At 41.4% G+C, this 25,004-nt stretch overlaps 3 protein-coding genes across 3 annotated transcripts in view; 1 reads left to right on the top strand and 2 right to left on the bottom strand.

Moving 5' to 3' along the window:
- The window catches only part of cpne4a (copine IVa), a 128,544-nt gene extending 108,994 nt beyond the window's left edge, over positions 1 to 19,550 (bottom strand). Inside the window, exons 1-2 of the mRNA XM_041794477.1 lie at positions 19,452 to 19,550; positions 16,868 to 17,165 (exon numbers count right to left, since the gene is read on the bottom strand). The gene's annotated coding sequence lies outside the window, so the exon portion shown is untranslated. The remainder of the gene's footprint in view (positions 1 to 16,867; positions 17,166 to 19,451) is intronic.
- LOC121514215 (mucin-2-like) lies at positions 1,195 to 3,962 on the bottom strand. The gene is made up of 3 exons (XM_041794316.1): positions 3,949 to 3,962; positions 2,061 to 3,822; positions 1,195 to 1,974 (listed from the first exon to the last, which is right to left on the bottom strand). The coding sequence occupies exons 1-3, from the start codon at positions 3,960 to 3,962 to the stop codon at positions 1,195 to 1,197; spliced, it is 2,556 nt and encodes an 851-aa protein (XP_041650250.1).
- A 3,134-nt stretch (positions 19,551 to 22,684) lies between the features above and the next one.
- The window catches only part of cmtm6 (CKLF-like MARVEL transmembrane domain containing 6), a 36,270-nt gene continuing 33,950 nt past the window's right edge, over positions 22,685 to 25,004 (top strand). Inside the window, exon 1 of the mRNA XM_041794044.1 lies at positions 22,685 to 22,812. The gene's annotated coding sequence lies outside the window, so the exon portion shown is untranslated. The remainder of the gene's footprint in view (positions 22,813 to 25,004) is intronic.

Genomic DNA, 25,004 nt, shown 5'->3' with positions numbered 1-25,004 from the left:
CTCCTCCTTTATAGACTAAAGCTCCACCTCCTCCACCCCAGCCTCCTCCTTTATAGACTAAAGCTCCACCTCCTCCACCCCAGCCTCCTCCTCTATAGACTAAAGCTCCACCTCCTCCACCCCAGCCTCCTCCTTTATAGACTAAAGCTCCACCTCCTCCACCCCAGCCTCCTCCTCTATAGACTAAAGCTCCACCTCCTGAAACACTCTGTGCTCTACTAGTGAGGCCTTGTTGAGTATTAGCTCTGCAAAACTGAGTTCTAGTAGAGCTTCACAATGGTTGATATCGCCAATGTCAAATAAATTGTTATATTCTTGCACTTTAAAATGTGATCTAGCTCCAATTCTTATTATTGTTGTGTTGACTTATTGTGTATTATCTGTCTCTTGAATATGTATTATTTATTATGACGTGTGCTGCTGACCTCTTGGCCAGGTCACCCTTGTGAAAGAGATTTCTCATTTTTTTGATTTTTTTTTTAATCTGGTTAAATAAAGGTTGAATAAAATAAAATAAATAAAATGCTGAAATGGCTTTCCATACATCTCAGTATACTGTCTGTTAACTTTACCTGTTGAGATCTTTAACTCCTCCCATTAAACCACTTCCTGTGGGTGTAAACTTCAGTTAGACACATTTCTCAAGAATGGAGCGTGACTCCATCAGCCTCATCGTCGCCTCGTCTCTGATAAAAATGTCACCCAGAAAACATTTCTGCTGCCTCAGGAAGAAACAATCACATCTCCACCTCCAGCCTCCATCACTCCTCCCTCCATTATCCCGTCTGCAGCTTGCCGTTCATCGAATTAGCCCCCCTCCCTCCCCACGTTGTCAGAGCTCGGCTGTGGTATCAGTAATGTACTCCAGAGGAGGAAGTTACGGATCTGATCCAGTAAAAATATCCTCCACCACTGCAGATCCAGTTACAGGATGTAGAGACGGAGAAGAGAAGGTTAGAGCTGTGGAGGTTAAATCTTAGTACAAGAATCATTATCTCTACGCTGAATGAACCCTGCTGAGAAGAGAAATGCCGTTCTAAAGTACATGGATTTGAATACAACCTGTTCAATTTGAATACTTGTCTATTTAGTGTATTTCACAAAAAACATCTGATTATGACTTCAGACAGCAGAGAACGTGACACAAAGAGGCACCAAAATGTTTGGTAGGCACAGAGATGTGTTTCATACTGTTTACAACGGCTCTGCAACAAATGTTGAGGCCAAACCCACCAGGTAAGAAGCCTCGAAATGTGAAAAAAGTCTGTAAATCAGCTGATCCTCCAGGAGAACAGGAAATAACATCTGCAACATCAGCCATGGTGGACCGATGTTGGATGGTGGAGTGATGTTGGATGGTGGAGTGATGTTGGATGGTGGAGTGATGTTGGACGGTGGAGTGATGTTGGACGGTGGAGTGATGTTGGATGGTGGAGTTAATGCGGATGGTGGAGTGATGTTGGATGGTGGAGTGATGTTGGATGATGGAGTGATGTTGGATGGTGGAGTGATGTTGGATGATGGAGTGATGTTGGATGGTGGAGTGATGTTGGATGGTGGAGTGATGTTGGACGGTGGAGTGATGTTGGACGTGGAGTGATGTTGGATGGTGGAGTTAATGCGGATGGTGGAGTGATGTTGGATGGTGGAGTGATGTTGGATGATGGAGTGATGTTGGATGGTGGAGTGATGTTGGATGATGGAGTGATGTTGGATGGTGGAGTGATGTTGGATGATGGAGTGATGTTGGATGGTGGAGTGATGTTGGATGCTGGAGTTATGTTGGATGGTGGACTGATGTTGGATGCTGGAGTTATGTTGGATGCTGGAGTGATGTTGGATGCTGGAGTGATGTTGGATGGTGGAGTGATGTTGGATGCTGGAGTGATGTTGGATGGTGGAGTGATGTTGGATGATGGAGTGATGTTGGACGGTGGAGTGATGTTGGATGATAGAGTGATGTTGGATGGTGGACTGATGTTGGATGATGGAGTTATGTTGGATGTAGGACTGATGTTGGATGATGGAGTGATGTAAGATGGTGGAGTGATGTTGGATACTGGAGTTATGTTGGACGGTGGAGTGATGTTGGACGGTTTAGTGATGTTGGACGGTGGAGTGATGTTGGACGGTGGAGTGATGTTGGACGGTGGAGTGATGTTGGACGGTGGAGTGATGTTGGACCGTGGAGTAATGGATGGTGGAGTGATGTTGGATGATGGAGTGATGTTGGATGGTGGAGTGATGTTGGATGATGGAGTGATGTTGGATGGTGGAGTGATGTTGGATGATGGAGTGATGTTGGATGGTGGAGTGATGTTGGATGATAGAGTAATGTTGGATGCTGGAGTTATGTTGGATGGGGGACTGATGTTGGATGCTGGAGTTATGTTGGATGCTGGAGTTATGTTGGATGCTGGAGTGATGTTGGATGGTGGAGTGATGTTGGATGCTGGAGTGATGTTGGATGGTGGAGTGATGTTGGATGATGGAGTGATGTTGGATGGTGGAGTGATGTTGGATGATGGAGTGATGTTGGATGGTGGACTGATGTTGGATGATGGAGTTATGTTGGATGTAGGACTGATGTTGGATGATGGAGTGATGTAAGATGGTGGAGTGATGTTGGATACTGGAGTTATGTTGGACGGTGGAGTGATGTTGGACGGTTTAGTGATGTTGGATGGTGGAGTGATGTTGGATGGTGGAGTGATGTTGGATGATGGAGTGATGTTGGATGGTGGAGTGATGTTGGATGATAGAGTGATGTTGGATGTTGGACTGATGTTGGATGCTGGAGTTATGTTGGATGCTGGAGTTATGTTGGATGGTGGAGTTATGTTGGATGGTGGAGTGATGTTGGATGGTGGAGTGATGTTGGATGGTGGAGTGATGTTGGATGATGGAGTGATGTTGGATGGTGGAGTGATGTTGGACGATGGAGTTATGTTGGACGGTGGAGTGATGTTGGACGGTGGAGTGATGTTGGACGATGGAGTTATGTTGGATGGTGGACTGATGTTGGATGGTGGACTGATGTTGGATGATGGAGTTATGTTCAACGGTGGAGTGATGTTGGATGATGGAGTTATGTTCAACGGTGGAGTGATGTTGGACGGTGGAGTGATGTTGGATGGTGGAGTGATGTTGGATGATGGAATGATGTTGGATGGTGGAGTGATGTTGGATGATAGAGTGATGTTGGATGGTGGACTGATGTTGGATGATGGAGTTATGTTGGATGGTGGACTGATGTTGGATGATGGAGTGATGTTGGATGGTGGAGTGATGTTGGATGGTGGAGTGATGTTGGATGGTGGAGTGATGTTGGATGCTGGAGTGATGTTGGATGATGGAGTGATGTTGGATGCTGGAGTGATGTTGGATGCTGGAGTGATGTTGGATGGTGGAGTGATGTTAGATGGTGGAGTGATGTTGGATGGTGGAGTGATGTTGGATGGTGGAGTGATGTTGGATGGTGGAGTTATGTTGGATGGTGGAGTGATGTCGGATGGTGGAGTGATGTCGGATGGTGGAGTGATGTCGGATGGTGGAGTGATGTTGGATGATAGAGTGATGTTGGATGATGGAGTGATGTTGGATGGTGGAGTGATGTTGGATGGTGGAGTGATGTTGGATGCTGGAGTGATGTTGGATGGTGGAGTGATGTTGGATGATAGAGTGATGTTGGATGATGGAGTGATGTTGGATGATGGAGTTATGTTGGATGGATGACTGATGTTGGATGGTGGACTAGCTGAGTCTAAAGAGCTGCACTGATGGTGGTTCCAGTCTTGAATCACTGACCTCCATGGTAAACAGCTGTGATAATCAAATGTTTGTTTTTGTGGTCCACATCTCTGGAGCTCTAAACCACCGACAGCTCAGAGACCTTTTAAAGAGTTGGAGATGGAGAGTAGAGTGGAACAAGCGCTAGAACATTCCCACCTTCCTGACGACATTTAAAATGAAAGAGAGGAACCACGATGAACTTCACTTTATGGTGTATATCAAAATAAGAATTTAAAATTCAATTTTAAGATAAGATTTTCATGTGAAAGATTGGACTAAGACTCACCAAAACTAGATCTGTGACCACTTAATCTGACTTAAAGTAGTTTAGTTTTCATCAAAATGACTAAAGTTTTTATGGACTAAAACTAGGACTGAACCAAACTGGACTGAACCAAACCAGACTGAACCAAACTGGACTGGACCAAACCAGTCTGAGCCAAACTGGACTGAATCGAACTGGACTGGATCCAACCAGACTGAACCAAACTGGGCTGAACCAAACCAGACTGAATCAAACTGGACTGAACCAAACTGGACTGGACCAAACCAGTCTGAGCCAAACTGGACTGAACCAAACTGGACTGATCCAAACCAGACTGGACCAAACTGGAGTGATCCGAATTGCACTGGACCAAATCATACTGAACCAAACCAGACTGAACCAAACTGGACTGAACCGAACCAGACTGAACCAAACTGGACAGAACCGAACTGGACTGAACCAAACTGGACTGAACCAAACCGGACTGAACCAAACCAGACTGAACCAAACTGGACTGAACCAAACTGGACTGAACCAAACCAGACTGGACCAAACTGGACGGATCCAAACCAGACTGGACCAAACTGGAGTGATCCGAATTGCACTGGACCAAACCATACTGAACCAAACCAGACTGAACCAAACTGGACTGAACCGAACCAGACTGAACCAAACTGGACAGAACCGAACTGGTCTGAACCAAACTGGACTGAACCAAACTGGACTGAACCAAACCAGACTGAATCAAACTGGACTGAACCAAACTGGACTGAACCAAACCAGACTGAACCGAACTGGACTGAACCGAACTGGACTGAACCAAACCAGTCTGAGCCAAACTGGACTGAACCAAACTGGACTGATCCAAACCAGACTGAACCAAACTGGACTGGACCAAACTGGAGTGATCCGAATTGCACTGGACCAAACCAGACTGAACCAAACCGGACTGAACCAAACTGGACTGAACCGAACTGGACTGGATCCAACCAGACTGAACCAAACTGGGCTGAACCAAACCAGACTGAATCAAACTGGACTGAACCAAACTGGACTGGACCAAACCAGTCTGAGCCAAACTGGACTGAACCAAACCGGACTGGACCAAACTGGACTGATCCAAACCAGACTGGACCAAACTGGACTGAACCGAACCAGACTGAACCAAACTGGACTGAACCGAACTGGACTGAACCAAACTGGACTGAACCGAACTGGACTGAACCAAACTGGACTGAACCAAACTGGACTGAACCAAACCAGACTGAATCAAACTGGACTGAACCAAACTGGACTGAACCGAACCAGACTGAACCAAACTGGACAGAACCGAACTGGACTGAACCAAACCAGACTGAACCAAACTGGACAGAACCGAACTGGACTTAACCAAACTGGACTGAACCAAACCAGACTGAACCAAACTGGACAGAACCGAACTGGACTTAACCAAACTGGACTGAACCAAACCAGACTGGACCAAACTGGACTGATCCAAACCAGACTGGACCAAACTGGAGTGATCCGAATTGCACTGGACCAAACCATACTGAACCAAACCAGACTGAACCAAACTGGACTGAACCGAACCAGACTGAACCAAACTGGACAGAACCGAACTGGTCTGAACCAAACTGGACTGAACCAAACTGGACTGAACCAAACTGGACTGAATCAAACTGGACTGAACCAAACTGGACTGAACCAAACCAGACTGAACCGAACTGGACTGAACCGAACTGGACTGAACCAAACCAGTCTGAGCCAAACTGGACTGAACCAAACTGGACTGATCCAAACCAGACTGAACCAAACTGGACTGGACCAAACTGGAGTGATCCGAATTGCACTGGACCAAACCAGACTGAACCAAACCGGACTGAACCAAACTGGACTGAACTGAACTGGACTGGATCCAACCAGACTGAACCAAACTGGGCTGAACCAAACCAGACTGAATCAAACTGGACTGAACCAAACTGGACTGGACCAAACCAGTCTGAGCCAAACTGGACTGAACCAAACTGGACTGGACCAAACTGGACTGATCCAAACCAGACTGGACCAAACTGGAGTGATCCGAATTGCACTGGACCAAACTATACTGAACCAAACCAGACTTAACCAAACTGGACTGAACCGAACCAGACTGAACCAAACTGGACTGAACCGAACTGGACTGAACCAAACTGGACTGAACCAAACTGGACTGAACCAAACCAGACTGAATCAAACTGGACTGAACCAAACTGGACTGAACCGAACCAGACTGAACCAAACTGGACAGAACCGAACTGGACTGAACCAAACCAGACTGAACCAAACTGGACTTAACCGAACTGGACTGAACCAAACCAGACTGAACCAAACCAGACTGAACCAAACCAGACTGAACCAAACTGGACAGAACCGAACTGGACTTAACCAAACTGGACTGAACCAAACTGGACTGGACCAAACCAGTCTGAGCCAAACTGGACTGAACCAAACTGGACTCGACCAAACCAGTCTGAGCCAAACTGGACTGAACCAAACTGGACTGGACTAACCTGGACTGAACCAAACTGAGCTGAACCAAACTGGACTGGACCAAACCAGACTGGACCAAACTGGGCTGAACCAAACCAGACTAAACCAAACCAGACTGGACCAAACCAGACTTGACCAAGCCGGGCTGAGTCAAACTGGACTGGTCCAAACCAGACCTGGTTGTTGTATTTTCACACTTTGAAGGTTGGGCATACACAGAAACCACTAGAACGTGGAGGTTTGGTCGAGTTTCCCTCTGCATAATCCTGACTTGCCCCCCAGGAGGAGGATGGAAGGTCATCTAGCGTGTGTCCTCACAGTTCGGCTGAATCGTGGAGTTTTTTAGGGGGTCTGGGTGCTGGGACACTGGAGTCCAGAAAGGCTGTTCTGCTGTAGCAGCAGTAAGAGCTGCAGACATGCTGCAGTCATAATGATGACTTTTACAGGAAGTGAGATTCCTTTTGCTCTGAAGTTCCTGTCCAGTCTTTGCTAGCCTGTGAGGAGGCCTGCTGGAGTGATTCTTGGCTGTGATTGGAGGAGTGAACTCAGCAGGTGGATGCTGGGAGGCCTGCTTGCAGCGTTTCACGGAGCTTCAGCAGCTTTCAGCGGCTCAGTCAAGCGGTAGATGAATCCTCGCAGCAGCTGAGGCTGGCTACACACTGACATCCAACAGCAGATTAAAGAGCTGCTCATGAAAATCACATCACACGGATCCCGTGCAGCTGCAGCTCTACAACAGAGTAAATAATTCATGTCATTCAGACGCTCCGCTCGCCGTCAGCGCTGGTTTCTGGGTAACGATGCCTGTTACTGCTCAGCAGCAGAACAAACAAAATGTTTGTGTAGAAACAACAACAGCAATCAGAATCCTGCTCTCTGAGGGGAGAGAGAGAGGAGAGGCTGTTCACGGGTTTATGGGGGATGAGAGCGGCGTTTAGCCACAAGGATCACACCAACAAAGGGTTCACGCTGTCACCATCTGACCCAAATCACCAAAAAACTTCACCTTCATTCACGTATCATTACATGGGGAGATGCGGGAAGAAAGAAGAAGGAAAAATCAAAAAGAGAGAAATGCAGAAAGGGAGAAACACTGAGACAATCCTGAACACTCAGGTTCTTAATCCGTGTCAAACTTATGAACTGGGGGTGCTGGTTCAGGTTGGAAGAAGCCCACAAACATGGACGTCCTGACACGCAAGCCTATGGAAGGTTCCAGCCTTGCCCTTGAAGATGAGGTTGTCCTTTAAAGCCTATGGAAGGTTCCTGCCTTGCCCTTGAAGACGAGGTTGTCCTTTAAAGCCTATGGAAGGTTCCAGCCTTGCCCTTGAAGACGAGGTTGTCCTTTCAAGCCTATGGAAGGTTCCAGCCTTGCCCTCGAAGATGATGTTGCCCCTTAAAGCCTATGGAAGGTTCCAGCCCTGCCCTTAAAAATGAGGTTGTCCTTTAGAGCCTATCGAAAGTTCCAGCCTTGCTCTTGAAGATGAGGTTGTCCTTTAAAGCTTATGGAAGGTTCCAGCCCTGCCCTTGAAGACGAGGTTGTCCTTTAAAGCCTATGGAAGGTTCCTGCCTTGCCCTTAAAGATGAGGTTGTCCTTTAAAGCCTTTGGAAAGTTCAAGCCTTACCCTTGAAGATGAGGTTGTCCTTTAAAGCCTATGGAAGGTTCCAGCCTTGCCCTTGAAGATGAGGTTGTCCTTTAAAGCCTATGGAAGGTTCCAGCCTTGCCCTTGAAGATGAGGTTGTCATTTAAAGCCTATGGAAGGTTCCAGCCTTGCCCTTGAAGACGAGGTTGTCCTTTAAAGCCTATGGAAGGTTCCAGCCTTGCCCTTGAAGACGAGGTTGTCCTTTAAAGCCTATGGAAGGTTCCAGCCCTGCCCTTAAAGATGAGGTTGTCCTTTAGAGCCTATAGAAGGTTCCAGCCTTACCCTTGAAGATTAGGTTGTCCTTTAAAGCCTATGGAAAGTTCCAGCCTTGCCCTTGAAGACGAGGTTGTCCTTTAAAGCCTATGGAAGGTTCCAGCCCTGCCCTTGAAGATGAGGTTGTCCTTTAAAGCCTATGAAAGGTTCCAGCCCTGCCCTTGAAGATGAGGTTGTCCTTTAAAGGATGATACATCCCTGGAGGTAGAGGATGGAATGTTCCATTAAAATTAAAAGTTGATATTATCTTCAAAAACAGACTATGGAATATATTGTGAGCTTTAAAAGATTAAAATATCTTCAGAGGCAGAGGTTTTCCCCATGACGACTGTAGACCTGAGACCATCATATAAATGAGACCTGGTCCCTGGCTGCTGCCGCTACAACACAAATTTACGGGGTAAAGATACAGCGGAGAGGACTTTAGACTCTGACTTTAAAGTTCATCTTCTTCCTTATCTCTACACAGCAGCTTCATTTCCAGTCAAAAAAGCCAACACTTGAAACTTCATTTAAGAGGCATGACTGGGGTTACCAGTGTCAGGGTGTTAATCTGAGTCAAGATCTGCAGGTTCATCTCTCCTTCATATTTTTATCTGGCTGTCACACACCAGTTTTTACATATCCTCGTCCTCCTGAGAGGTTTATTACTGAAATTCATCTCTTAAATTTTCTACTCAAACTCAGAAAACCAGTCAGACTCCAAGAGAACATGGACTACTCATCCAGGAGGTCCCAGAAGAACCCAGAACAACACCTACAGACCTGCAGGTCTCACTGACTCAGTTAAGGTCAGAGTTCATGATACAAGAAAGAGACTGGGCAACAATGGCATCATGGGAGAGTTCCAAGGCCAAAACCACTGCTGACATCATCGTCAAAGAAAGAGGACGGAATGTTTTATAAGCACTGATGACATCATCATCAAAGAAAGAGGATGGAATGTTTTATAAGCATTGATGACATCATCGTCAAAGAAAGAGGATGGAATGTTTTGTAAGCATTGATGACATCATCGTCAAAGAAAGAGGACGGAATGTTTTATAAGCACTGATGACATCATCGTCAAAGAAAGAGGATGGAATGTTTTATAAGCATTGATGACATCATCGTCAAAGAAAGAGGACGAAATGTTTTATAAGCATTGATGACATCATCGTCAAAGAAAGAGGACAAAATGTTTTATAAGCACTGATGACATCATCATCAAAGAAAGAGGATGGAATGTTTTATAAGCATTGATGACATCATTGTCAAGGAAAGAGGACAGAATGTTTTATAAGCACTGATGACATCATCGTCAAAGAAAGAGGACGGAATGTTTTATAAGCATTGATGACATCATCGTCAAGGAAAGAGGACAGAATGTTTTATAAGCATTGATGACATCATCATCAAGGAAAGAGGATGGAATGTTTTATAAGCATTGATGACATCATCATCAAGGAAAGAGGATGGAATGTTTTATAAGCATTGATGACATCATCGTCAAGGAAAGAGGATGGAATGTTTTATAAGCACTGATGACATCATCATCAAAGAAAGAGGATGGAATGTTTTATAAGCATTGATGACATCATCGTCAAAGAAAGAGGATGGAATGTTTTATAAGCACTGATGACATCATCATCAAAGAAAGAGGATGGAATGTTTTATAAGCATTGATGACATCATCGTCAAAGAAAGAGGATGGAATGTTTTGTAAGCATTGATGACATCATCGTCAAAGAAAGAGGACGGAATGTTTTATAAGCACTGATGACATCATCATCAAAGAAAGAGGATGGAATGTTTTATAAGCATTGATGACATCATCGTCAAAGAAAGAGGATGGAATGTTTTGTAAGCATTGATGACATCATCGTCAAAGAAAGAGGACGGAATGTTTTATAAGCACTGATGACATCATCGTCAAAGAAAGAGGATGGAATGTTTTATAAGCATTGATGACATCATCGTCAAAGAAAGAGGACGAAATGTTTTATAAGCATTGATGACATCATCGTCAAAGAAAGAGGACAAAATGTTTTATAAGCACTGATGACATCATCATCAAAGAAAGAGGATGGAATGTTTTATAAGCATTGATGACATCATTGTCAAGGAAAGAGGACAGAATGTTTTATAAGCACTGATGACATCATCGTCAAAGAAAGAGGACGGAATGTTTTATAAGCATTGATGACATCATCGTCAAGGAAAGAGGACAGAATGTTTTATAAGCATTGATGACATCATCATCAAGGAAAGAGGATGGAATGTTTTATAAGCATTGATGACATCATCATCAAGGAAAGAGGATGGAATGTTTTATAAGCATTGATGACATCATCGTCAAGGAAAGAGGATGGAATATTTTATAAGCTGTGATGACATCATCGTCAAGGAAAGAGGATGGAATGTTTTATAAGCACTGACGACATCATCATCAAAGAAAGAGGCCGGAATGTTTTATAAGCACTGACGACATCATCATCAAAGAAAGAGGACAGAATGTTTTATAAGCATTGATGACATCACCGTCAAGGAAAGAGGATGGAATGTTTTATAAGCATTGATGACCTCATCGTCAAAGAAAGAGGACGGAATGTTTTATAAGCATTGATGACCTCATCGTCAAGGAAAGAGGACGGAATGTTTTATAAGCATTGATGACATCACCGTCAAGGAAAGAGGATGGAATGTTTTATAAGCATTGATGACCTCATCGTCAAAGAAAGAGGATGGAATGTTTTATAAGCATTGATGACCTCATCGTCAAAGAAAGAGGATGGAATGTTTTATAAGCATTGATGACCTCATCGTCAAAGAAAGAGGATGGAATGTTTTATAAGCATTGATGACCTCATCGTCAAAGAAAGAGGATGGAATGTTTTATAAGCACTGATGACATCATCTTGAAAGGAAGAGGATGGAATGTTTCAGCGGTTGTCGCCTCATTGTTTAAAGAACCTTTTAACCAGGTGCAACTCTTCATATACACACTGTTCTAACACTCAAAGCTCTCTGCCATCCTCAGTCAAGAACAAAAGAAAACAGTTTAACTGCCTCATCCATACTCTGAAATGTTGTCGTGGTAGATGTACAGTGTTTAACAAATGTATTAGACCACCTGTCATCTCTGTCTCAGAGACCATTCAGCATCACAAAGTGCTTTAATGCAGACTCTTTCATTTTCAGTCAGCTCTCCATGTTTTACCATTTTGAACAGGAATGAGGAATTTCAAACTGAATTCACCCAAATCTGAGCCGGCTCACTGGGCTTCTCTGAGAAGTCAGAAATGAATCAAGCATAACATTCAACCACTAAAACTCATTTTTCTGTTCAGGAAGGACAGTAAATAACTATAATCTGACATATTAATCAATAAATATTAATATGCTTTACTATTTTTTCAGGGTTTTTTTGTAAGTCAGTAGATTTGAAAATTCATGGATAACAATAATAATTCTATTTTAGCATTAAAAACATCATTTGGGTTAAAGAGCTTCTACATATTGGTGTATTAACCATTGCAGAAACATCAAAATGATGTTGGTAATTACCAATGCTGTTAATTTAGGGCAGCTGTGGCAGAAACCTGACTGTGGTTAGGGTTAGGGTGGGCTAATACATTTGTTAAGCACTGGATATATATATATATCAACACACACATATAAATACAAATATATATATAAATATCTCAATATATCCCCCTGGTCATAGTATTGCAATATATTGATATCGGCACCACTGTGTCGGGATACGTATCGTATCGCCAGATTCTTGCCAATACACACCCCTAGTAACCTCTGGTCTAATCTCTTTATTGTCAAGTGTAGTGATGGTTCTGATGGGAACTGCAGCATTCAGCTCCATTTAGAGCTGGAAAGTTCTGACTTTCCTCGGTTCCTTGAGCACTTCCAAGAATAACAGTTAGGAATGATTGGGAACAGGAGAACGTTAGTACTTTCCAGCTCTAAATGGAGCTGAGTACTGCAGTTATCAGAGTCCCATCCCTACAGAGGACAATCAGCCAAAGTTTGTCCTTATAGAGGACACTAAAGAGGGTTCTTGATCAGATGTTGTCTATTCTGAGGCTGGGCTGTCCATCTTTGTCCACTTACAGAGCTCTCAGATAAAATCAGAGGGCATTTTAGAGACCATCTGTCAGACTTCATCCTCTCAGGTGGCACCAAATCAGACACGTTGTTGTCTTCATCTATAGCTGCATATAAGAGCGCACTTTTGCAATGGATTTCTAGCATAAGGGGACCAAGGAGGGAGGGGTCATCACCCCCTAAATTCCACTGGCACTAATAGACCTCTGTTTATTTCTGACAGTAAATATAGCTCTGTAGTTTACAGCCAGACTAAGGCCCTCTGCTGATATTACTGGTGTAAATCAGAGAGTGTTCCTGCAGAAGAACGAAGCTCCTAAACGTGGCATTATGTCCTCATAAAGTGACCTGAAAAGCAAATGATTATTGGTGGTGTTTGTTCACGTTATGACCTCCTGACACGTCAAGCATCATGGGAATTTGACCAGGAGCACAAACATCATCCAGCCTCTACAAAACATTACAAAACTAGAAAAGTGCTTGGAGAGCGCAGACCTCCACCACCAGCCCTATCTCCCAATAGTACAGAACCCTTTAAAAAAATTCCTGGATCCAGACGGTGATCCAGATCACTCCCATAATCTAATCAGTTCTTCCTTATGCCATTTCTGACTATCAGATCAGAATATCAGATGTTTGTCAACGTTGTCAGATGTTTGTCAACGTTGTCAGATGTTTGTCAACTCCGTCAGATGTTTGTCAACTCCGTCAGATGTTTGTCAACTCCGTCAGATGTTTGTCAACTCTGCCAGATGTTTGTCAACTCCGCCAGATGTTTGTCAACTCCGTCAGATGTTTGTCAACTCCGTCAGATGTTTGTCAACTCTGCCAGATGTTTGTCAACTCCGCCAGATGTTTGTCAACTCCGTCAGATGTTTGTCAACTCCGTCAGATGTTTGTCAACTCCGTCAGATGTTTGTCAACTCCGTCAGATGTTTGTCAACGTTGTCAGATGTTTGTCAACGTTGTCAGATGTTTGTCAACTCCGTCAGATGTTTGTCAACTCCGTCAGATGTTTGTCAACTCCGCCAGATGTTTGTCAACTCTGCCAGATGTTTGTCAACTCTGCCAGATGTTTGTCAACTCTGCCAGATTTTTGTCAACTCTGCCAGATTTTTGTCAACTCTGTCAGATTTTTGTCAACTCTGTCAGATTTTTGTCAACTCTGCCAGATGTTTGTCAACTCTGCCAGATGTTTGTCAACTCCGTCAGATGTTTGTCAACTCCGTCAGATTTTTGTCAACTCTGTCAGATTTTTGTCAACTCTGTCAGATTTTTGTCAACTCTGTCAGATTTTTGTCAACTCTGTCAGATTTTTGTCAACTCTGTCAGATGTTTGTTAACTCCGTCAGATATTTGTCAACTTGCTCCACTTTACACCAATTTTCCCAAATTTTAACCCATTTTCATTACTTTTTTCCAACCAGTTTTGGCAAATTTTTGCCACTCAAAACCCATTTTTGTCAAATTTTAAACCCTTTGACCACTGTCTTTCAGCCGTTTCTCATCACTTCTCAATTCTCATCACTCTCAGCCTATTGCTGGCTCTGTTGCCTCATTATTGTCATTTTTAACCTCTCTTTACCTATTTTATGCCCTTTTAACCAATTTTACTATTTGATATGACTGCTTTTGCCACTTTAACCCTTTTTTGCCATTTTTTGATGATTTTTTGCCATTTTTTACACTTCTAACCCATTTCTGCTTCTATTAAAATCCAATTTCACTACCTCATCTCCTATTTTTTGTTTGCCATCATTAACCCATTTTAATTATGTTTTTTAAAAAAAAGGGGATTTATATTTTTAAGAGGTCTACTCACTACATAAATGAATAGAAAAGGTATTTGTTTCTTTGAAAAGAGTAATTAGTGGGGATGCTGAGCATCCACACTATTGATATTCACATCGGCCATTTTCTTTTTTATTATTATTCCTCCACGCCGGCTATCTCCTCCTTCATTTTTTGTCGTATCGTCACGTTTAAACTTCAAAAAATTCAGTTTCTTCATCATCCGACTGCTATGACTTTTCTCATTCCTAACTTTTATATTTTTTTAAATATAGCTATTCTATGCTATTTTCAGCTATTTCTATGCTTTTTCAGCTACTTTTAGGCCAAAATCAACTATTTTTATGCTATTCTAAGACTACTTTCAGCTATTTTTATGCTATTTTTCAGCTATTTTTATGCTACTTTCAGCTATTTTTATGTTATTTTCAGCTATTTTAAGGCTACTTCCAGTGTTTTTTAGGCTATTTTCAGCTATTTTTGGGCTACTTTGAGCTATTTTTAGGCTATTTTGAGCTATTTTAAGAATGCTTTCAGCTATTTCTAGGCTATTTTTAGCTTTTTTAGGCTACTTTCAGTTATTTTTATCCTTTTTTGAGCTATTGAATGCCATTTTCAGCCACTTTTATGCCATTTTGTGCTATTTTTATGCTATTTTATGCTATTTTTGTGCTTTTGGGTATTTTCTGCAGTTCTTCCACAGTTCAGCTCTCAGCATCCACACATAATTTCAGCTGAAATTGCAATTTTGACCTAGTTATGATTCAGGTTGAATTAAAAAAATACAGATTCCACAGCTTAGCTTTGCTATGGACCATGATTTTGCTGACCCCCAGTTTGGTTGGGCCACAGAAAGCTCTCCCCTCTACCCTCCTTATGGGCGGCCCTGTCTGCACTGCACATGTGCATGGCTGTGTTCAGCCATCTTCAGGTACAGTGGGGGTCCCCGGTCCTTGGCCCTTTATTTTGGGGGTTGCAGGCTGAAATGTTGAGAAGCACTGCTCTAGAATCAGTGACATTTATGTGACATGCTCTCTCCTGATGTGAACTAAAGCTGACTTTAGAATTTGAAGGTAAAACTTCCCTTTCTAATGTTAAGTGGAGATTCTTTTGCTCAGTGAGACTTTAAAGAGCCAAGCGTTGATCTCAGTATAACAGCAGCAGGTAAAGGTTCAAACAGAAGCAGTGAGAGTGAAGGATGAAGGATGGAGGTTCTCCACGGCTCTGTTCAGCCTGCAGCTCAACACAAGTCCATCTAACCAGACACCAACAATCCAGGGACTAGAGGCAACGAGTCAAATATCTGCTGACTAGAAATCACTGACAGCAACAGAACAATGCTTCTTCTTATGAGCAGCAAACTCACCAACATTCAACCAGTCAGAATAATAGTCAAGGTAAAATTCATCATCATTCATAAAGCTGCACATCAGTCAGAGGAACACCCAGCCTGACAAGTTCAACAACCTATGATGGGATGGATGAAGCCGAAAACAAAGATCTGAATTGGCAGGAAAGCAAATCAAACAGAGGTGAAATAATCCTACATAGTCAGAAATAATCCCACAGTCAGAAATAATCCCACAGTCAGAAATAATCCCACAGTCAGAAATAATCCTACAGTCAGAAATAATCCTACATAGTCAGAAATAATCCCACAGTCAGAAATAATCCTACATAGTCAGAAATAATCCCACAGTCAGAAATAATCCTACATAGTCAGAAATAATCCCACAGTCAGAAATAATCCTACATAGTCAGAAATAATCCCACAGTCAGAAATAATCCCACAGTCAGAAATAATCCCACAGTCAGAAATAATCCTACAGTCAGAAATAATCCTACAGTCAGAAATAATCCTACATAGTCAGAAATAATCCCACAGTCAGAAATAATCCTACATAGTCAGAAATAATCCCACAGTCAGAAATAATCCTACATAGTCAGAAATAATCCCACAGTCAGAAATAATCCTACATAGTCAGAAATAATCCCACAGTCAGAAATAATCCTACATAGTCAGAAATAATCCCACAGTCAGAAATAATCCCACAGTCAGAAATAATCCTACAGTCAGAAATAATCCTACATAGTCAGAAATAACCCCACAGTCAGAAATAATCCTACAGTCAGAAATAATCCTACAGTCAGAAATAATCCTACATAGTCAGAAATAATCCCACAGTCAGAAATAATCCCACAGTCAGAAATAATCCTACAGTCAGAAATAATCCTACAGTCAGAAATAATCCTACATAGTCAGAAATAACCCCACAGTCAGAAATAATCCTACAGTCAGAAATAATCCTACAGTCAGAAATAATCCTACATAGTCAGAAATAACCCCACAGTCAGAAATAATCCCACAGTCAGAAATAATCCTACATAGTCAGAAATAATCCCACAGTCAGAAATAATCCCACAGTCAGAAATAATCCCACAGTCAGAAATAATTCCTCTGAAGTTCTTTTACCTGCTCACAGGTTCATGAAGAAGACCAGCGCTCTGAAAATCATCTGAAAGTTTCCAGTTTCAACTCAGATGCTCTGACCCGAGATCAGCTCCACTCAGCTTCATCGTCACAGCCATCATCATCATCATCCTTCTGTGGCTGCTGGAGAGACTCTACAGCTTCCAGCCGCTCCTCACACGCCTTTATAAGGAGGGGGAAGCCTTCACAGCAGGAGGAGGAGGAGGAGGAGAGAGCAGCAGAGAGGAGCGGACTGTGGCTCCTCCTGCAGGCTGAAGAGAGGAAGGACATCCAGGAGTGCCTGCAGCAGAAAGGTGGTGACATAATGACGATAATCTCACTAAAACCATGAAATATAATGATAATCCCACTGCCAAAGGGCTATAATAATGATAATCTCACTGCCAAAGGGCTATAATAATGATAATCTCAATGCCAAAGGGCTATAATAATGATAATCTCAATGCCAAAGGGCTATAATAATGATAATCTCACTGTCAAAGGGCTATAATAATGATAATCTCACTGCCAAAGGGCTATAATAATGATAATCTCACTGCCAAAGGGCTATAATAATGATAATCCCAATGCCAAAGGGCTATAATAATGATAATCTCACTGCCAAAGGGCTATAATAATGATAATCTCACTGCCAAAGGGCTATAATAATGATAATCCCACTGCCAAAGGGCTATAATAATGATAATCCCACTGCCAAAGGGCTATAATAATGATAATTCCACTGCCAAAGGGCTATAATAATGATAATCTCAATGCCAAAGGGCTATAATAATGATAATCTCACTGTCAAAGGGCTATAATAATGATAATCTCACTGCCAAAGGGCTATAATAATGATAATTCCACTGCCAAAGGGCTATAATAATGATAATCTCAATGCCAAAGGGCTATAATAATGATAATCTCACTGTCAAAGGGCTATAATAATGATAATCTCACTGTCAAAGGGCTATAATAATGATAATCCCACTGCCAAAGGGCTATAATAATGATAATCTCAATGCCAAAGGGCTATAATAATGATAATCTCAATGCCAAAGGGCTATAATAATCTCAATGCCAAAAGACTACAATAATGATAATCTCACTGCCAAAAGGCTATAATAATGATAATCTCACTGCCAAAAGGCTATAATAATGATAATCCCACTGTCAAAGGGCTATAATAATGATAATCTCACTGTCAAAGGGCTATAATAATGATAATCTCACTGTCAAAGGGCTATAATAATGATAATCTCACTGTCAAAGGGCTATAATAATGATAATCTCACTGTCAAAGGGCTACAATAATGATAATCTCACTGTCAAAGGGCTATCATAATGATAATCTCACTGTCAAAGGGCTATAATAATGATAATCTCACTGTCAAAGGGCTATAATAATGATAATCCCACTGCCAAAGGGCTATAATAATGATAATCCCACTGCCAAAGGGCTATAATAATGATAATCTCACTGCCAAAAGGCTATAATAATGATAATCCCACTGCCAAAGGGCTATAATAATAGCACAGAACAGACTCGTTCGTGAATGGCTGACATGAAAGAATCCTTTTGTAGAGCAGACTCGTTCATGAACGGCTCATCATTAAAGAGTCATTAAGTAGACCAGACTTGTTCATGAACAGCTCATCATTAAAGAGTCATTAAGTAGACCAGACTCATTCATGAACGGCTCATCATGAAAGAGTCGTTTAGTAGACCAGACTCGTTCATGAACGGCTCATCATGAAAGAGTCGTTTAGTAGACCAGACTCGTTCATGAACGGCTCATCATGAAAGAGTCATTAAGTAGACCAGACTCGTTCATGAACGGCTCATCATTAAAGAGTCATTAAGTAGACCAGACTTGTTCATGAACGGCTCATCATTAAAGAGTCATTAAGTAGACCAGACTTGTTCATGAACAGCTCATCATTAAAGAGTCATTAAGTAGACCAGACTTGTTCATGAACGGCTCATCATTAAAGAGTCATTAAGTAGACCAGACTTGTTCATGAACGGCTCATCATTAAAGAGTTGTTAAGTAGACCAGACTTGTTCATGAATGGCTGACATGAAAGAGTCATTTAATAGACCAGACTCGTTCATGAACGGCTCATCATTAAAGAGTCATTAAGTAGACCAGACTTGTTCATGAACAGCTCATCATTAAAGAGTCGTTAAGTAGACCAGACTTGTTCATGAACGGCTCATCATTAAAGAGTCATTAAGTAGACCAGACTTGTTCATGAACGGCTCATCATTAAAGAGTCATTAAGTAGACCAGACTTGTTCATGAACGGCTCATCATTAAAGAGTCATTAAGTAGACCAGACTTGTTCATGAACGGCTCATCATTAAAGAGTCATTAAGTAGACCAGACTTGTTCATGAACAGCTCATCATGAAAGAGTCGTTTAGTAGACCAGACTCGTTCATGAACGGCTCATCATTAAAGAGTCATTTTCTGTGTTTATTTTGCTGATAGAACATCTGTCAGGTATAGCAAAAACCTCAAAAGGAAGGACCCAAATGCAGAAAAACTCAAAAATTGTTCAATTAAACAGACAAAAGAACTTACTTCATGTAAATGAAGGGACACCAAAACTCAAAGTCCACAAAGCAAAGGAAATGCACTGGAGTCATGAGGAAAAACCTGAGGGGTAACACCAAGGAAGACGTGACAGTCTGACCAAGGACAGGGAGAAACACAGAACCTAAATCCACAGGGAGTGATTGCACAACCAGAGACAGGTGTGACTAACGAGCCCAGGTGAAACTAGTGAGGGTAATCAGAGAGGAGGGAAACTGAGGCAGGAAGAAAGCTGGAATCACACACCAGGGAAGGCAACTACAAAACAGGAAACATTGAACACTTCACAAGACTTTTCAGGTTGGAACTCTGTTTTACTGCAGGGCATTGCAGTGTGGAGACCACCCTGTGACAAAACAACCCTAGAGGACATATCTGAGGGAACCTACTGGTACAGGCACCAGGGTTTTGGTAGAGTCCCTTTAGAAGTTGAGTCTGGTTCCTTTTTGCCCTTTTTGGACCCCTGGTGTTCAGCATGGACGATTCAGGAGTGGTTACAATGTAGTCCGAGACCACTTTCAAGACTATTCCCAGGCCGTGGGATGTAGAGCTGGGATCGGGCCTCATTTTGGTCTCTGCCTGGGGCCCCGGGTTATTTAAACCACCCATGATCCTCTGCTCCCTCCACTGGCTCCCTGATGGTTTATGAAACCATTTTAAAGTTAAAATCCTGACTCTTTAGGAGCCGTCTCACATCCTGGCATTTACGTCATGTTGCTCTTTAAACTGTAGGCTAAAGAGTTATTTTGCTGCTCCTTCAGTCAATGATGTGAATAATATCATCAAAAAGATTATACCAGGAGTACATCAATGTAACACACAATAAAACATGCTGAGAGAGAGAGAGAGAGAGAGAGAGAGAGACAGAGAGAGAGACAGAGAGAGAGACGGAGTCAAGACAATTGACTTTAAAGACAACCAAACCGGAAGTACTTTTCAGAATAAAAGCCCATGAGGTCCAGGCATTTAGCTTTTCTATGGAGTAGTTCTGACATGACTTCTGGATTGTTTTCTAATGTTTAAAAATTGATAGTTTAAACTTTCATAGAAAAATATTTTTTAAAATGTGACATCATCATTAAAGGAGAAAATGTTTGATAAGCTTTGATGACATCATCATTAAAGGATGGAATGTTTCATTAGCTTTGATAACATCATCATTAAAGGATGGAATGTTTCATTAGCTTTGATAACATCATCATTAAAGGATGGAATGTTTCATTAGCTTTGATAACATCATCATTAAAGGATGGAATGTTTCATTAGCTTTGATAACATCATCATTAAAGGAGAAAATGTTTGATAAGCTTTGATGACATCATCATTAAAGGATGGAATGTTTCATTAGCTTTGATGACATCATCATTAAAGGATGGAATGTTTCATTAGCTTTGATAACATCATCATTAAAGGAGAAAATGTTTGATAAGCTTTGATGACATCATCATTAAAGGATGGAATGTTTCATTAGCTTTGATAACATCATCATTAAAGGATGGAATGTTTCATTAGCTTTGATAACATCATCATTAAAGGATGGAATGTTTCATTAGCTTTGATAACATCATCATTAAAGGATGGAATGTTTCATTAGCTTTGATAACATCATCATTAAAGGAGAAAATGTTTGATAAGCTTTGATGACATCATCATTAAAGGATGGAATGTTTCATTAGCTTTGATGACATCATCATTAAAGGATGGAATGTTTCATTAGCTTTGATAACATCATCATTAAAGGATGGAATGTTTCATTAGCTTTGATGACATCATCATTAAAGGATGGAATGTTTCATTAGCTTTGATAACATCATCATTAAAGGAGAAAATGTTTGATAAGCTTTGATGACATCATCATTAAAGGATGGAATGTTTCATTAGCTTTGATAACATCATCATTAAAGGATGGAATGTTTCATTAGCTTTGATAACATCATCATTAAAGGATGGAATGTTTCATTAGCTTTGATAACATCATCATTAAAGGATGGAATGTTTCATTAGCTTTGATAACATCATCATTAAAGGATGGAATGTTTCATTAGCTTTGATAACATCATCATTAAAGGATGGAATGTTTCATTAGCTTTGATAACATCATCATTAAAGGAGAAAATGTTTGATAAGCTTTGATGACATCATCATTAAAGGATGGAATGTTTCATTAGCTTTGATGACATCATCATTAAAGGATGGAATGTTTCATTAGCTTTGATGACATCATCATTAAAGGATGGAATGTTGCATTAGCTTTGATGACATCATCATTAAAGGATGGAATGTTTCATTAGCTTTGATGACATCATCATTAAAGGATGGAATGTTTCATTAGCTTTGATGACATCATCATTAAAGGATGGAATGTTTCATTAGCTTTGATGACATCATCATTAAAGGATGGAATGTTGCATTAGCTTTGATGACATCATCATTAAAGGATGGAATGTTGCATTAGCTTTGATGACATCATCATTAAAGGATGGAATGTTGCATTAGCTTTGATGACATCATCATTAAAGGATGGAATGTTGCATTAGCTTTGATGACATCATCATTAAAGGATGGAATGTTTCATTAGCTTTGATGACATCATCATTAAAGGATGGAATGTTGCATTAGCTTTGATGACATCATCATTAAAGGATGGAATGTTTCATTAGCTTTGATAACATCATCATTAAAGGATGGAATGTTGCATTAGCTTTGATGACATCATCATTAAAGGATGGAATGTTGCATTAGCTTTGATGACATCATCTTCAAACGACAGAATTAAAAAAAAAAACTTAATTTAATTTAAAAAAATTAATTTTCTTCTGTAAATTAATTAGTTTTTAAACTAAAAAATTAATATATTCAATTTTTAAATGTGTTGATATTCAATTGTGATTTTTAAAATGTATCTATATCCTTTTAAACTAATGATTTTTTTTAAATCTTGAATTTTTTAAATCATGACTCTGTTAATTTTTTTAACTTGAAAATGTATGATATCTTTTGTGAAGTAAATCTAAATTTAAAGATTATGCGTTATAATTTTCAAATTTTCAGATCCTTTCATTATTTTATAGAGGGCCCTAGGACAACTTCGTAGAAGAACTTGATGTGACACAATAAATAAAATAAAAACCATCTCTAATGCCGTTCAAAAGAAAAGCACAAAAAAAAGCTTTTATTTTGACGTGCCAAACCAGAAGTAGTTTCTCTTCCGTCTAACTTGACCAAAATAAGAGCCCTGAAGTAAATGCGGAAGTTATAAGTCAGTCTCTTAGCGGAAACAGAGCAGACGGATTGTTGAAGTTCGCAGCTGAAAACTTGATTTATCTGAGAATCTGAAGGAAACTGGAAGGTGAGTTTGATTTATGAAATCTTCACGTCTTATTTTACCGGAAACTTTACCCCCTTTTAGCGGGAACTTTGTCCGATTTTAGGCCACCGTATAGAGCCGATGACGAACCGAGCGTCAACGTTAGTCACCGAAGTCCGTTTAAAATCCAGTAAATTTAGACTTTTACCCTCCTATCTGAAAAACATTGAACTCTAACACCAATAAACACACTTATTCTCAACAGAAACCATCTGTCCTATAAATCGGCACTAATATCAGTCAGATAGAGGCTGGTTTAGGTGACTCCTGTCCGCCTGTAGTCTTGATCATCCTGGTTTTCCCCTCGGGGTCTGTCCTGTAACTGAGCTGCGTGTGAAGGCGTTCAGAGGTCTGATTGACTTTACTAAAACGGTATGGATGGTTAAACACCTGCCTGATAGAGTAAACTCACCTGAGCTGAGAGAACAGCTGCTGTAATTCTCTCTCACATTTCCATGTGAGAGGTAAACGCATAAATCTTTAAATCTGTGAACTTCACACGAAGTTTGGCTGGTAGAAATAAACTCCGTTAGTCCATTCTTAGTAGATCTGCTGATTTTCCGTCACTTTAATTTTCATTATGAATCATTCTTAACGTATTTGCACACCTACACGCTACCTGCGCATGCGTGCTTTCACTTTCAATTCAGGATGTTATCTGCAACCCTCAAATGAACTTGGAATGTTCCAGATAACAGGGAGAGAGCTATTCCTCCTCTGTTCAGCTCCACATCAGTCACATCTGTACGTTAAAGCAACTTCACAGAAAACTACTGAAGATCTTTAGTGGCTGTATCACTTTTTTATTTAACCAGGATTTATTTATTTATTATGTTAGTCTTATACGACAACTATAAACAGGAATCATTTGTTTCAGTGTCTCCCTGCCGCTGTGGATGCATGGGTGGATGCATGGATGGATGGATGCATGGATGGACTGATGGATGGATGGGTGGATGCATGGATGGATGGATGCATGCATGGATGGATGGATGGATGCATGGATGGATGGATGCATGGATGGATGGATGGATGGGTGGATGCATGGATGTATGGATGGATGGATGCATGGATGGATGGATGCATGGGTGGATGCATGGATGTATGGATGGATGGACGCATGGATGGATGGATGGATGCATGGATGGATGGATGGATGGATGCATGGATGGATGCATGGATGGATGGATACATGGATGGATGGATGCATGGATGGATGGATGGACGCATGGGTGGATGGATGGATGCATGGATGGGTGGATGCATGGATGGATGGATGGATGCATGGATGGATGCAGGGATGGATGGATGGATGCAGGGATGGATGGATGGATGGAGGAATGGATGCAGGGATGGATGCAGGGATGGATGGATGGATGGATGGATGCAGGGATGGATGGATGTATGGATGGATGCAGGGATGGCTGGATGCATGGATGATGGATGCATGGATGGATGCAGAGATGATGGATGGATGATGGATGGATGGATGGATGCATGGATGGATGCAGGGATGATGGATGGATGCATGCATGGATGGATGCAGGGATGGATGGATGGATGGATGGGTGATGAATGGATTGATGGATGGATGGATGGATGATGAATGGATGGATGATGATGAATGGATGGATGGATGATGAATGGATGGATGGATGGATGGATGGATGGATGGATGATGAATGGATGGATGGATGGATGATGAATGGATGGATGGATGGATGGTGGATGATGAATGGATGGATGGATGGATGATGAATGGATGGATGGATGGATGATGAATGGATGGACGGATGGATGAATGGATGGATGGATGATGATGAATGGATGGATGGATGATGAATGAATGGATGGATGGATGATGAATGGATGGATGGATGGATGGATGGATGGATGAGGGATGATGGATGGATGGATGGATGATGGATGGATGATGGATGGATGGATGGATGGATGGATGATGAATGGATGGATGGATGGATGGATGAGGGATGATGGATGGATGGACGGATGATGGATGGATGATGAATGGATGGATGGATGGATGGATGGATGATGAATGGATGGATGGATGGATGGATGGATGGATGATCAATGGATGGATGGATGGATGGATGGATGATGAATGGATGGATGGATGGATGGATGGATGGATGATGAATGGATGGATGATC

Source organism: Cheilinus undulatus, linkage group 8, assembly GCF_018320785.1.
Source record: "Cheilinus undulatus linkage group 8, ASM1832078v1, whole genome shotgun sequence".
Classification (NCBI taxonomy): Eukaryota; Metazoa; Chordata; class Actinopteri; order Labriformes; family Labridae; genus Cheilinus; species Cheilinus undulatus.
The sequence above is the reverse complement of the archived record's forward strand: the minus strand, read 5'-3'. Positions and strand labels throughout refer to the sequence as shown.

Coding starts and splice junctions, on each gene's coding strand:
- LOC121514215 (XM_041794316.1), bottom strand. Junction 1,975..2,060: donor CACCGTCCAACATAACTCCA/GTATCCAACATC, acceptor ATCCAACATCAG/TCCACCATCCAACATCACTC.